Source organism: Petromyzon marinus, assembly GCF_048934315.1.
Source record: "Petromyzon marinus isolate PM22_M1 ecotype Great Lakes invasive population chromosome 68 unlocalized genomic scaffold, UKy_Petmar_22M1.pri1.0 chr68_unloc.1, whole genome shotgun sequence".
Taxonomy (NCBI): Eukaryota; Metazoa; Chordata; class Hyperoartia; order Petromyzontiformes; family Petromyzontidae; genus Petromyzon; species Petromyzon marinus.
In genome coordinates this window covers 5,720,863-5,734,352 of record NW_027422597.1, presented here as the reverse complement: position 1 = coordinate 5,734,352, position 13,490 = coordinate 5,720,863, and the positions used below count along the sequence as shown (strand labels likewise).

Here is a 13,490-nt window from a genome sequence, read left to right as displayed (position 1 = left end):
ACACAATCACCACACAGAGCACCCAGAGACTCATCACTTAGAGACCCGCAGACTCTCCACACAAAGACCCACAAACTCACCTCACAGAGAGACCCACAGACTCACTACACAGAGACGCACAAACTCACCACACAAAGACAAACTCATTACACAGAGTCCCACATACTACCACACCGCTGTCATCGCACCAGCTCCACGGTGCATCACGTGGCACCGCCTAGCTACTACCACTACCACACCTCTCTCATCGCAACCAGCACCACGGGGCGTCACGTGGCACCGTCTAGCTGCTACCACTACAACACCGCTGTTATCGCACCAGCACCACGGCGTGTCTACCACTACGACACCGCTTGTCATCGCACTACGACACGTTAATTTCTAAATGTATGCACACGTATACAGTAAAACCTTGGATTGCGAGCATAATCTGTTCCGGAAACGTGTTTGTAATCCAAAGCACTCGTATATCAAGGCACTCGTATATCAGTTGTGACCACGTGACGCTCGTTAGACAAAGCGTATACGTACTACTCGTATTGCAAGACCTCGTTCGTTTATCAAATTAATATTTATTTAAAAATTTTGCTCGTCTTGCAAAACACTCGCAGACCAAGACCAAGTTTCTCGCAATTCAAGGTTTTACTGTATTTATATTTTTATACGTAAAATGTTCAATTATTTTTTTACGTGTTCATATAACTACTTGTGGTAAGTACCCGGCGTTGCCCGGGCGACAAAGGCAGACAAACACATAAACTTACACACGGACATCGACCCACACACATAGAAAACATCGACTTAGATGCACACACACACGGTTAAACCCAGGATGGATCGTGAGCAGGCCAGCCTAAATGTTTCTAACCGGCGAAGATGTTCCATTAAGGGGGTGCACGTGTCGCAAGCGTAGAGAAGGGAGGGAATTACCGTGGCCGAGAAGACCAGGTACCTTCCACACAGCATAACGCAGCCGATGAAAATATAATGGCGCTCGACTGATTTGGAGTGGGACCTCTGCTTTTAAACCGGAGCTGGTCATGAGTACACTGGGCAGGTATGGGAATCTCTGCAATCTCTGCACAACTGCCGCATCACCAATTGTGAGTTGTGGCGGTGGATTGTCCGATGGTACAAAATACCCAGGCAGGTGCTTAGTTTTGGTAGGGCTGATGGTAAGGCCCAACCTCTTAGTGGCACACTCCAGGTTCAGCAGCAACGACTCCAACTCCTCCTCTGAGTGAGTAGCAATCACCAGAGCATCGGCATACATAACATGGTTGAGAAATAGGGAGCCATCCCTTGACCGCACCCGGGCATCGATCAGCCTCCCATTGTATCTGTATCACATGGTAATTCCTCCGGTACAGCCATTGAAGGCTTCACCACCTACGTGTTCAAATGATATGTTAAATAATGTGGGAGCCAGAGGACATCCCTGTCACACCCCAAGGTATAGAGGGAATGGCTGTGACTGACGGCCTGTAGTTTGACGCGGGGCCGCTCAATATCATAACGGTCCTTAAGTATCGTGAGCAAAGGGGGAGGGACTCCGAAAGCATGAAGAACACCAAAGGCCTGGCCTACTGATAGTATCATAGTCCTTGACCAGGTCAATAAAACAGACACATAGACTCACACGCACACATGGAGCTACAGACATGCAAAGAAATGGACTCACACTAACTCACATGGAGCCACACACAAAGCGACTATCACACACGCCCATGGACTGACACACACAGACATATTGACTCACACACACAAACACATAGACGTACACACACACACATATGGAGTCACACATGCATAGACATCCACTTTAGATACGCACACATGGAGTTACACACATATATATCGACGTACACACATACAGCAACTCACACACACACATCGACTTACACACGGACATACGTGGACTAAAAAACACACATTGACGTATAGTACACTGATGTACTTACACGCATATCAACTAAGACACACACACGCATTGACTTACACACACACATCGAGTGACACACACACACACATGTATGGATTTACACACACATGTGGACTACAACACACACACATCGACTGACAAACATAGACACACAAACGCACGTTAACTTACACACTCAGATGGTGCCATGCACACACATCGACTAGCACACAAACATGGACTAACACACACAGAGAGTGACTGATACGCACAAAAATGGACTGACACGCACACTTGGACTGACACACACAAACACTTCGACATACACACACACACATCGGGTGTTGTCCGTTCGAAAAAGACAGACACACACATGGACTTAAACACACGAATGGACCTACACGCACACATATGGACTCAAACACACACACAACTCGACTCAAACACAAACACATAGACTTACATACACACATATGAACATACACACACATATGGACTAACACACACATGGACTAACACACACACATTTGGATGTTTGATTGATGAGCTGGCACTGCTAAGGTTCTGGATTCGAAATTAGGTCAGCACTCAGACCTCTGAGCGATGTGGCCATATCTCTCGTGCGAGAATCGAGAATATAGGTTTATCATGCGCGATTGAAGTTATATCTAAAAACCAAGATCTCACTTCTGTTACGCGTTATCTGCACACATACTAGCTTACGTTTTGATAACTGTGATGGAAGGGGTTATCTTCGTGCAGTCATTCGTGACCGGGTTGAGACCATCAACTCACCACACTTGACTGTGCAGTTTCATTACATGCGAATGCCTGGATTTGAACAAAGGTTTTCAGTGATGCTGGCTCAAAGGGGTTGTGGATGTGATAATGATGATACTGAATGCAAACACAATCCAATGATTTTTTAAAGATATTTTATTTTGCATCACAAGCCCAAAGCATTGCAGAACATGCAACTGACTAGTTGCATGCAATTCCCTTTAATTAAAGAGCATGCAATTGTAATCTAAATACATTAATCCAGATGGTGGTGCTGATGGAAATGATAGCACTGCAAGAGAAGTTCTTTAATTTTCTGGTGTCACCTTTGGAGAAATTGTTGGTAATTCGAGGCCAGTTATCATTATTTGTATATTCATTGTAGTGTGAAATGGAAAACAAATATGAGCGTTTTTGAAAATAGGTGTCCCAACACAAATGAAGATTGGTTGATTGTTTAAGGAATCTTTATCTTTCCGTCATAGTTTTGTTTGGTATCATTCACACGTGGATGTCTTCTCTCTATAATTTTAGTAGAAATGTTGGTCAAGTCCATCGATTATTCTGTTCGTGGCAGCATGCAGAAACTGTATTGTCAAGATATATGGTTGTATGATTTTGCCGTGGAGAATGTCCTTAGCTGTGTGCTTCGTGTGAGTTTTCACTCTTCAGCTTCTCATTTCTGAAGCCCATGAAGCTTCACCTCTTTTACCTCCTTCCAGTCATTTATGTCGGTCATCCAACTTGTACTTTGATGTTTTGAACCCCTCCAGATTTGCACTCTACCGATCAGCGTTGCCTATGCCAGTGTGTATTGTCTTGTTACATTGCCCAAACCACTGCAGGAAGTTTTTTTTCCATTTGCTTTTGCTAGTTCGGGCTCATTCTCACGTAAGTAAATGGCAAAAGTAACGTTAAAAATGATTTCTTATCTGTGAAATGATAGTTAGATTGTAAAATCAAATATTATGAAGATACCCTCTGCTGTGTTGGTTTGATCTGGAACTGTTTTTGTCGTCGTTTTGTTGCATTGCCCAAGTTTGCATTTAGTGTTGAAAAATCGGCAGGAATGTACTTATGCTATTTGTACTTATATACTTTATTTATTCGTATTTCTTTATATAAGTTTAAGCTACTGGCTTACCATTGATCTACTTTTTACTCCTATCGTGTTTTGTATTGTTTGTTGTTGAAATTTTCTGACTCGCCCATACTGGACATCTGTAAAAAAGAGATTAATTTATCGTCGGATTCCTCCGGGATAAAGACAGATTATGATCATTCCATTGTGATTTCTGAGCGAACAGACTCAATTATGTACGGTATGTGCGAGAAAAATTCGTTGAAATAACTGCATCTCTGTGTTAATTATTTTTTCACCGATTCAAAGGTTCCTTAATTGCACCAACTGAACTCTCCCAAATGGCATATGTATTGCATCATATTTTATACCGCAGGGTTCAATAAACTATTAAAGAAAGATAGGCAGCGTTGAATGCAGCATGCAGCTAGTAAAGCGCAGCACCTGCGTGCTTTTCCGATGCCGTTTCACTTTTCGTTTGTTACTACAGTCGCCTTGGTGTAGGCGAGGCCCTTGTAGACACCCTCCATAGGGATGTCGTAGGTGGCGCCGTTCAATAAGGAGATGCGCACCGTACCCTTGTACGGGAGGTCGATTTCCGCGCGACCGATATTGATGTCGATCGCAGTGGTCTTGCGTGGAGGAACCGTGACGTCGAATGAGAGGAGCTCGGTTTTCGATTCTGAATTCTCCACGGCGTGCGTACTCTCGGTGCTAACGGTAAAACTAAAGCCATATTCAACCTCCACGACATCCGGAACGCCGGCTGAGACGCTGATGCTCACGGTTGCCTCCAGCTTGTTTGTGATCGACCAGGAGGAGGTTTTGGTCACGGTCTTGGAGGTTTCAATTTTATAGGTTTGGGGGACAGAACCAGTGTTCTTGTAACTGAGTGATTTGATCTCTTCCATCTGGACTTTTGGAAGCTCCCTGTGCAGTGTAGGGTATGTCACGTTGATCAATTCTGAACTTTTAACCGAATTGATGAAGAGGAAGCCCATGCTGTCGATGTCTGAACCGCCTTTGCCCTGAATTCCAAGGCAGATTCCAGAGCGGACGTCGACTGGGTACTCGGTCTTTAGGCCCCAGTCTGTCATCTTCACGAAGAATTCCCTGCCTTTGGTTGTCCTGAACTTGAAGGCGCCCAGGCGTGAGCCAGCCCCATTCCCCCACAGTGAGAGGGACGAAAACAGCTCCCCGGGCTGGAACACAAACTCTTTGTGAGATCCCGAGGGACTGCCGTACTGTGCAGTCCTTCCGTCCGTCAGCCAGGCCTTCACGCACTTGATCTGCCACCCTCCAACCCACACCCAGATTTTTTCCAGCGTTGCTCCATTTCTCCACCCATCAAAACTGAAGGCTGTTCCTCCTTGTCCTCCACAGGTGTGTAAGGCCAATGCATAAGGCATTTTCTCCTTTCTTCCTGCACATTACAAGATACAGATTTGTTTAAATTATTAAAGGTCAAACATTGTGATATTCACAGTTTGACTTTCAAAACCACATTTTATTGACACCTCTGTAATAGTTATGCACTTCTAAATTTGCATGTCGACTCAGACGTTATCGACAATTCAATAACAAATATCACTATTGCGAAAAAACGGTGAAAAAGCAGTACATCATCATGTTGGGAAATTGTAAAAAAAAAACACATTGTATCAGATTATTAATTCGTAATGCCTAACTTACAGCTAAAGACAATGAAAGAGGAGCAGACAGTGACAAGGTTAGATAATTTACAAGAATAACTGTTTGAGGTTAAGAGAGCCTTGTCTGCAAGAGAAATACAGCTTCTCTGAAATAAAAGTTGACAAACACAGTACAGCAAATCCTTCCCTCGAGGTTTTACTGTTTTGGGCCAAATTTATTGAGGTACTGTTCGCCGATTGTGCCCCTGTGGCTCGAACATTCGCAGTTGATCTAGAGATTCCTGTATGCATGATATATGTACTGCTCGCGATTATGCTGCCATGAAAGTACAATGCGCCATCTTGTCCCCATCTTATTGCCCAAGTGGCCCATCGTGGTATCCCAGGCCACGTGGTGTTCCTAGATTCCAGTGGGTAGACAGTGAGGTTCAGCCGCTCACGATTTTAACTTCCTGCAGTGAACAGTACTGTACACGGTTACCTATACAGTACATCTACGAATAGCCCCTCCTGTATTCAAAAAGCTTTCTTTAAGATGTTTGATTCAAGGATAGCCTCATCCATATGGGATCACAAAATTGCGCAAATAGATTTTCATTCCCTTACGTTACTTAGGAGGATCGGGGCCTGACCCTTTGCAGATTTCCTAAAATAGAACAAAGCAATCGCTTTCAGAACTTTATTCAATAGATCAACAAGAAAAAGTAAAGGACATGGAAAAACTGGGAGAAGGCTCGGTGAGGTGCTGGTTATTTGCTGCGGTTACCTAAGCTCCTATCAAATATAGATCGCGTGTCCTGAAACCATTATTCACGGTTTCTAACACATTGGGGAAATGCAACCACAGGTGAATCTCATTCCACTCCTTCATATGTACACAATCGCCTCTGTGGGGCGACCAATCACTAACAATAGAATGCACAAGGGGTAACTGGCCTGGCTGGAGAGTGATAGGCTTGGAAAGGGTGGGGGACCTTCCAAATAAGGTTACCAAAATATCAGGGACACCATCCAAAGCTACAAACAAAAACTTTGACCACATCACTCACCCAATCTTGGATGGTCTGGTGGAAAAAAAGGAAATGAAAAGTTCGTGCAGGAGATTGAGACCGGGTTAGAGCCAAAACTAGAAAGCTGAGGGGGAAAGGCTGCTGGGACAGGACATTCCTCACCAGAAATGGACTCAAATATTGTTGGGCTCAGACAGCAGGCCGCAGGTCCCTTCCTCTAAACATAATTTAGTTCAAATTCACGCATTCCTCTCCTAATTGCCCTAGATACCACAATGGACGGTACAGATGTAACTGAATGCCTTCTGGCCGTGCCCAGATATTTTAGAATTATACGAGAATTTAACGGATTATTTTAATCGGAACTTGGCACAGTGCTGAGCCCCTCAGTGGACTAAACTTTGTGGGGCTTGAAACCAAAAGGGCTATCGGTACGCCAATATGCCTTACTGAAAACCGGATATATTGTAGCAAGAAAGACAATACTGGCAAATTGGAAACAAGAACCCCCTCTTGGAGACTCTGGCACATAACTATTCGTGCCTTGGCGGGAATCAGCTCCTTAACCAGGATCTACCAGGGATATAATAAGAGTAAGAGGAAATGTGGTCCCCATTTTTATTGACCCTGCGTGAATAACCAGAAAAGTAGGGAGCGGGGCAAGGGGATGAACTCCAGACACTGAAACATTCCAATAGGCACCGTTGCTCCTAGGGGAAAATAAGAAGGATAAGCCCAGACATCACGCTTATTTTACTTTGTTTCCTGTCTAGTTTGGATAAATTATTCCCCTTCCTCCCCCTTGTCCTCTTCTTCCCCTTCCCAGTTAATCTGCTGCTCCTGATCGTTGCCTCTGTGGTAGGTCAGCGAGCCAAAGGGCATCCATACGGGTCCCCATTTAAGGATTTATTGCACCGGGTTCGACACACGTTCGTAATTGGTATCTCCCTCTGTGATGGCCATGTTCTGGACTCTTACAAAAAAACATGCATTGGATAAATAAAGGGTGGACGATTGACTCAGGACATCAAGAGTCGTGTTTTTCTTCTTCATGTGATGCAGTGTGGATATCAAAGAGAGAGAGAGAGAGGAGGGAGACAGGAAGAGAGCAAAGTGAGAAGGGAGGCACGAGTATTGCGCAATCGACGTCACTTTTAGACAGACAAACGTCATCAATGCATTTGTATGTAAAGTTTTTTTCCTGAACATTTACACCAACGTTGTATGATTGTCAATTGAATTCACATCTTTATATCTTTAGGAGTTGCTTGCTGCTGATGCTGTTATACGTTGTTTTTTCACTGATTTGTGACAGTACCTTACAGAACGGATTTGTAGTGAAAATAAACACAGAAATCCGATAGCATCTTGTTTTGCCAACATCACACCAAGCACGCAGGTTCTCAAGGGGTGCCAGCTCAGAGGCACTTACCTGGGAGTCACCTGTCCACCACACACACCACCTGAATTGTTCATAACGAGACCAGTCAGGAGTAACCCACACACTCACCTTAAGGTTCTCTTCCCAGAGCATGCTTTTCTATCACCAGAACACTGTCATTTATACTACTGTTGCACAGGCCACGTGATCCAGCCACAGCCTAAATTATGCATCGCTTCGCATCACTCACGTCAGAATAGTTTATGTAAATAGTTTGGCATATTTACAGAAATTATGAATTTTTAATCTATCATACATATATATTTTTCAAACTTGAACCTCTCTTTCTTTTTCATGATGACGAGGTGGAGTGAATCAATGAGTGGTGTATTATCAAAAAAGGTTCTTCCAACATTATGGAACCTTGTTTCCGCGCCAAACATCGTAAACCTTCCATAAAAATATATTCTGAAGCAGAAAATTAGTAGTGCCAGATACACCAGCCACATTTATAAATATGTTGTGTAACATCGATCCTTACCCACCGTGTAGCAATATTTTAATGTAGATGTAAAATTCAATGAGGGACGTGATTATCTTGGTGTGTTCTGAGACTGTTGTTGTACATATCCGGGAGAGATCTGAGATTGTTGTTGTTGTTGTTGTTGTCTTGGTGAGGGACTGTTGTTGATGTTGTCTTGGAGTTGTCTGGGACTGTTGTTGTTTTGGTGTATAACTATTGTACTTGTCATGGTGTTGTCTTGGACTCTTGCTGTTGTTTTTGTCCTTTTGCTGTTTTGCCCCAGGCGTGCATTTGGTGTCAAAAAATTGGCAGGAATGTATGGTATTGTGCAATTTGTACATCTATACAGGCGTATCTCACTTAAAGAGCATTCTTTCTCTGCTAATTCGAGCGATTTCAATATAGATTAATTCGTTCCAAAACGAGCAACACTCTCACGGCACTACTTTTAGTTGCGAATATGATCATCTTAAGCAGCGTTAAAACACGTATAACCAAAACATAACCCTCGTGTTCCTCCATAGAGATCTCATTAGGTAACGCGTGTTGGGCTGAAACAAGCGTTCGATAACTCCTCGTTGGGTAAGGATTTCATGTATTTGTATTCTGTTGATGAACCCAGAAAATCCTTACTGACTCTCAAGATACATTTTCGAAAGGGCCTCTCTAAGTTTCACGGTAGGGGGCGATGTAGCTGCTCTGTGTAATCGCAATTGAGTAATTTTGCACATACATTTTCAACATTGGAATGTTCGGTCACATCAGAAACATTTAGAAATAAATTGTGAAAGAAGAAAAGCAGAGAACCCATAGGAAACCCATCCAGGAGCGGGTCAGAAATCGACGAAAGGACGTCTAAACTGTGAGGCACAAGTGTTAAAACTCTGCCACCCCGCCTACAGTATCTTATTGAATCCACGAATTGAAATAGAATTGGAAAGAAAAAAAGCCCGCTTCAACTACAATGGAAGTCAAATGGTAATGAATTTTAATTATGACTAAAGTTTGTCATCGGAATGCCTAAAAATATGACGTATAATGTAGTGCATTTTTAAAAACAGTTAAGCCATAACTGGTTTATTATATTAATCTGATATACCAGTCGTTCCCAACCAGTGTGTTTGATGTGTACACCTCCCAGCCTAATAACTTGTCCTCATTCCCTGACCAGCACATAATCTACTGCGAATCATCCCTAACTTTACTTTACAATCCCTGTTCGTACCCCCTTTGGAGATGGTACACCAGATAGCCACTAACAGAAGATTAATGCAGTAATTTATACAAACGTTTAGGCTCCACAGTCCCAGAGTGTCAGTCCACTTTATTCCCAATAACTCGTTTGGTGCGACTGAGTAGTTTCTACTTCGAAAATAACCTTTAAAAATACACAGACCATAAAAACGAGACGTGACAAATGAAACACTACAATCGAGCAGACAGAGGTTACGAATCAAGCCATATTACACAATACAAATAAGTAAGACATGCACGTGTAAGATACACGATATAGAAAATAAGCCAATGCAAATGAGACAAACAGCAGAGACAGTTCATAAGATTCAGGGCATTTTAGATGACTTATTACGAATTGGATATTAGATGGGCAAAGGCAATACGTAGGATATGTTAAACAGTAACAATTGACGGCGAATTATAAAGTAAATAATCATGAGCATTCCCACGCTGAGAAACATGCAAGGAAAGCAATCTTGCGAACAAGCTGTTATGAGTAGCAAAAAATGTTGCGTAAAGCAGACGTGTTACATAAGAAGTACCGATATAGATGTCTCTTCTCTTTCATCAGCTGTCAACAGGTGGTTGACAACGAGGCTGAATGAAATAGTTCCTTTGATTTCGGTCACTGGACCCGACATTCGCTATGCCGTGAGGTATGGTGAATTGAATATTGGCTTCGCAACATTGATCTGTAATATTTAACGAATAAATAATCAATAAATAACCGTGATAGTGTTGATGTATTGTGCCTATCCTTTTTATTTAGATATAATTTTTGGGGGTTTTTTTGGAAGCGGAAATTCCTTAGCCCACAAAAAAAGCATATTGGAGAAGGAACTGAAGTGGCACTGCTGTGACTCTGGAACATCAAAGGCTGACAGAATTAGCCACCATTGTGATTGGCTGGCTGGTCTGCTATCTGGCATATGAAATACAAAATTTTACACGAAATCAAGCGTTTAGGAAGTTTTACTTGATTCGGTTAGCCAGATCACTTGGCGCATGTGTGATGGGTGGAGGCGCACGGACAAGAGACGACTTTTCACCTGTGATGACACTCGACTAAGGGGCCGTCCAAATGACGTCACGCGATTTTGAACAATTTTTGACCCCCCGCCCCCTTCGTCACGCGGCGTCACGCAAAGTCAGACCCCCCTCAAATATGACGTCACGAAGCTCTGCCCCCCCCCCCCAAAAAAAAAAAGATGTAAAACATGCTTCAAATCGAATTTTTGATTTAAAGCTTTCGTGACTGCAGTAATTCATATTCTTAGTTTTTTCGGTAAAGTCACGTTGAAGAGAAACAACAAAATAATAAAATATATATATAAAACAATAAAAAATTCTCAAGACGTTTCGACCATAACACAAACGGTCATCTTCAGGTGTGTTGGTTTGCATAAATTTATTTTTAAACGGCGCATTTAATTATTTATAAAAAAACGTTAGCGTCACGTGCAGCGATTTGGCAGTTTACCCAGGACTAGTCCATCTATATTTTGAAAAGAGGAGGGGGGAGACGAAATTTTTTATAATGTATGCTGTCTGAAAGCCAATGTAAGCGTGAACAATCAATTAAGAGCTGAAATGGTTTATCAAATCTTTCCAATGATTGCTAAGATATAATCCATCTTCTCAGTTGAAATTGTCTCTGTGCATGTATATGTGGATAGCCTCATGAACGAATCTCTCATGGAAGCCAGATGGCTTACAAAGAACCTCTGTCTTGGAAAAGTCAATGGCATGTGAGCCTACTGAATTAGAACAATGATCTGCTACGGCCGAGGTGTTGGTCCTACTGTGTTTAAGGTCTGCTTTGTGTTCACGAATGCGGTCCGAGACATGGCGTTTGGTTTCTCCAATGTAACTACTACCACAGAGGCAACTTAGTTTGTAGACACCAGGGTATTGTATGTCCGGAATCACATCTTTTACAGACGGAACCAGATCACGGATTTTATGTAATCTGTTGAAACGGACCTGGTTCTTGTGTTTATTCAAGATTTTGGAGATCTTTTTTGTGATCCCAGCAATGTAGGGTAAAGTGATGGTTTTGAAAGGCTCCTCAAGAGGGTTCTTCGTCATGGTTTGAGTGATAGCTTTGCGGATTGTATAGTCGGAGTAACCATTAGCCCTAAGAGCTTGGTGTACGTGCTTGAGTTCACTGCTTATGTGTTCCTGGTCGGATATGCATTGGGCTCTATGATACAGAGTCTTGATGAGATAATTCTTCTGTGATGGATGGTGGTGGGAATTCGGTTTCAGATAAGCATCCGTATGGGTAGCTTTCCTGTAGACAGAGTGGCTCATTGAACCATCAGGTCTCTTTTTAATTAGGACATCCAAAAAAGGTATCTTGCCATCTATTTCGACTTCCATGGTAAATCTGATGGCTGGGTGTATGGAATTGATGTGGTCGAAGAATTGGTCTAGAGCAGGCCGGCCATGTGGCCAGATGACAAAAGTGTCATCCACGTATCCTCTTCCATAAGGATGGGCGCAGAGTGGCAGTCTGGATGGCGTCAGTCTCAAATTTCTCCATGAAAATGTTAGCTATAACTGGAGAAAGGGGGGAGCCCATTGGGGTGCCCTCAGTTTGTTTGTAGAAAGTTCCATTCCAAGTGAAGTATGTATTGGTTAAACAGTGTCTCACCAGGGGGGGTACCTCAGTGTTTAGTCCTTGATGAACCATCTGGCTTCCATGAGAGATTCGTTCATGAGGCTATCCTCATATACAAGCACAGAGACAATTTCAACCGAGAATATGGATTCTATCTTAGCAATCATTGGAAAGATTTGATAAACCATTTCAGTTCTTAATTGATTGTTCACGCTTACATTGGCTTTCAGACAGCATACATTATAAAAAATTTCGTCTCCCCCCTCCTCTTTTCAAAATATAGATGGACTAGTCCTGGGTAAACTGCCAAATTGCTGCGCGTGACGCTAACGTTTTTTTTTATAAATAAATAAATGCGCCGTTTAAAAATTAATTTATGCAAACCAACACACCTGAAGATGACCGTTTGAGTTATGGTCGAAACGTCTTGATAATTTTTTTTATTGTTTTATATATATATTTTATTATTTTGTTGTTTCTCTTCAACGTGACTTTACCGAAAAAACTAAGAATATGAATTACTGCAGTCACGAAAGCTTTAAATCAAAATTTAATCGCCTCTACGGGGAGGGTTTTCACATTACTTTAAGATCCTTCAACAAACTCCGGGATAAGAAAGCTCAGCTGATCGAGTCTCTCACCTTCCTGAAGAGATGCCGCGACTCTGGGGTAATACCAATCGCATTTACACTGACCTCTGCTGCTGTAACTTCTTCTAATGCGAAACGAATTCTTTCCAAAACTAGCTTAGCTCTTATCTCAGAAAAAATCAGACTTATACGCACAGAACTAGATCAGTTAGACAAGACACTCTACAAATCACACTTATCATTGACGGCAATAATGTCCACATCGGATTGGGAACATGTAGACAATATGACTGCCTCTTCAGCTGCTACTATGTCGACCAAATGTAAGGAAAACCTGATTTCCAAATTTAACCTCCTCTTCAACAAAAGACCGGACCCACACACCAAAAAGTTAGACGTTAATAAAGTCGTAATTAATCGCAGTAACAGTTCTATTTCCGATGGTCTGAAATCCGTTTTAGCTAAAGGTCTAAACTTTGCAGTCACACCTAAACACATACCAGTTAATGATATAATTGCCCAAGTAGACGTTGCTCTCAGGGGCCTGGGTCACATCGCTGCAGACGTAGCAAGATCTAAAATCGCTGCAACCCTCAAAAACGCTAAGATGCCAGCTAGCAACCTCAGCAAAGATGAGCGTTTTGAATTATATAAATTAAAAAAGAGGAATGATATTGTAGTTCTCTCAGCTGA

At 42.4% G+C, this 13,490-nt stretch overlaps 1 protein-coding gene across 1 annotated transcript; it reads right to left on the bottom strand.

The window, feature by feature from the left end:
- Positions 1 to 2,929: 2,929 nt before the first annotated feature.
- Positions 2,930 to 5,201, bottom strand: LOC142908038 (aerolysin-like protein). The gene has a single exon (XM_076058181.1). The coding sequence runs from the start codon at positions 5,189 to 5,191 to the stop codon at positions 4,250 to 4,252; it is 942 nt and encodes a 313-aa protein (XP_075914296.1). The 5' UTR covers positions 5,192 to 5,201; the 3' UTR covers positions 2,930 to 4,249.
- Between the last annotated feature and the right edge of the window lie 8,289 nt (positions 5,202 to 13,490).

Excerpts from the sequence above, each read along its gene's own strand:
- LOC142908038 (XM_076058181.1), bottom strand. The coding sequence starts at position 5,191 with ATGCCTTATGCATTGGCCTTACACACCTGTGGAGGACAAGGAGGAACA.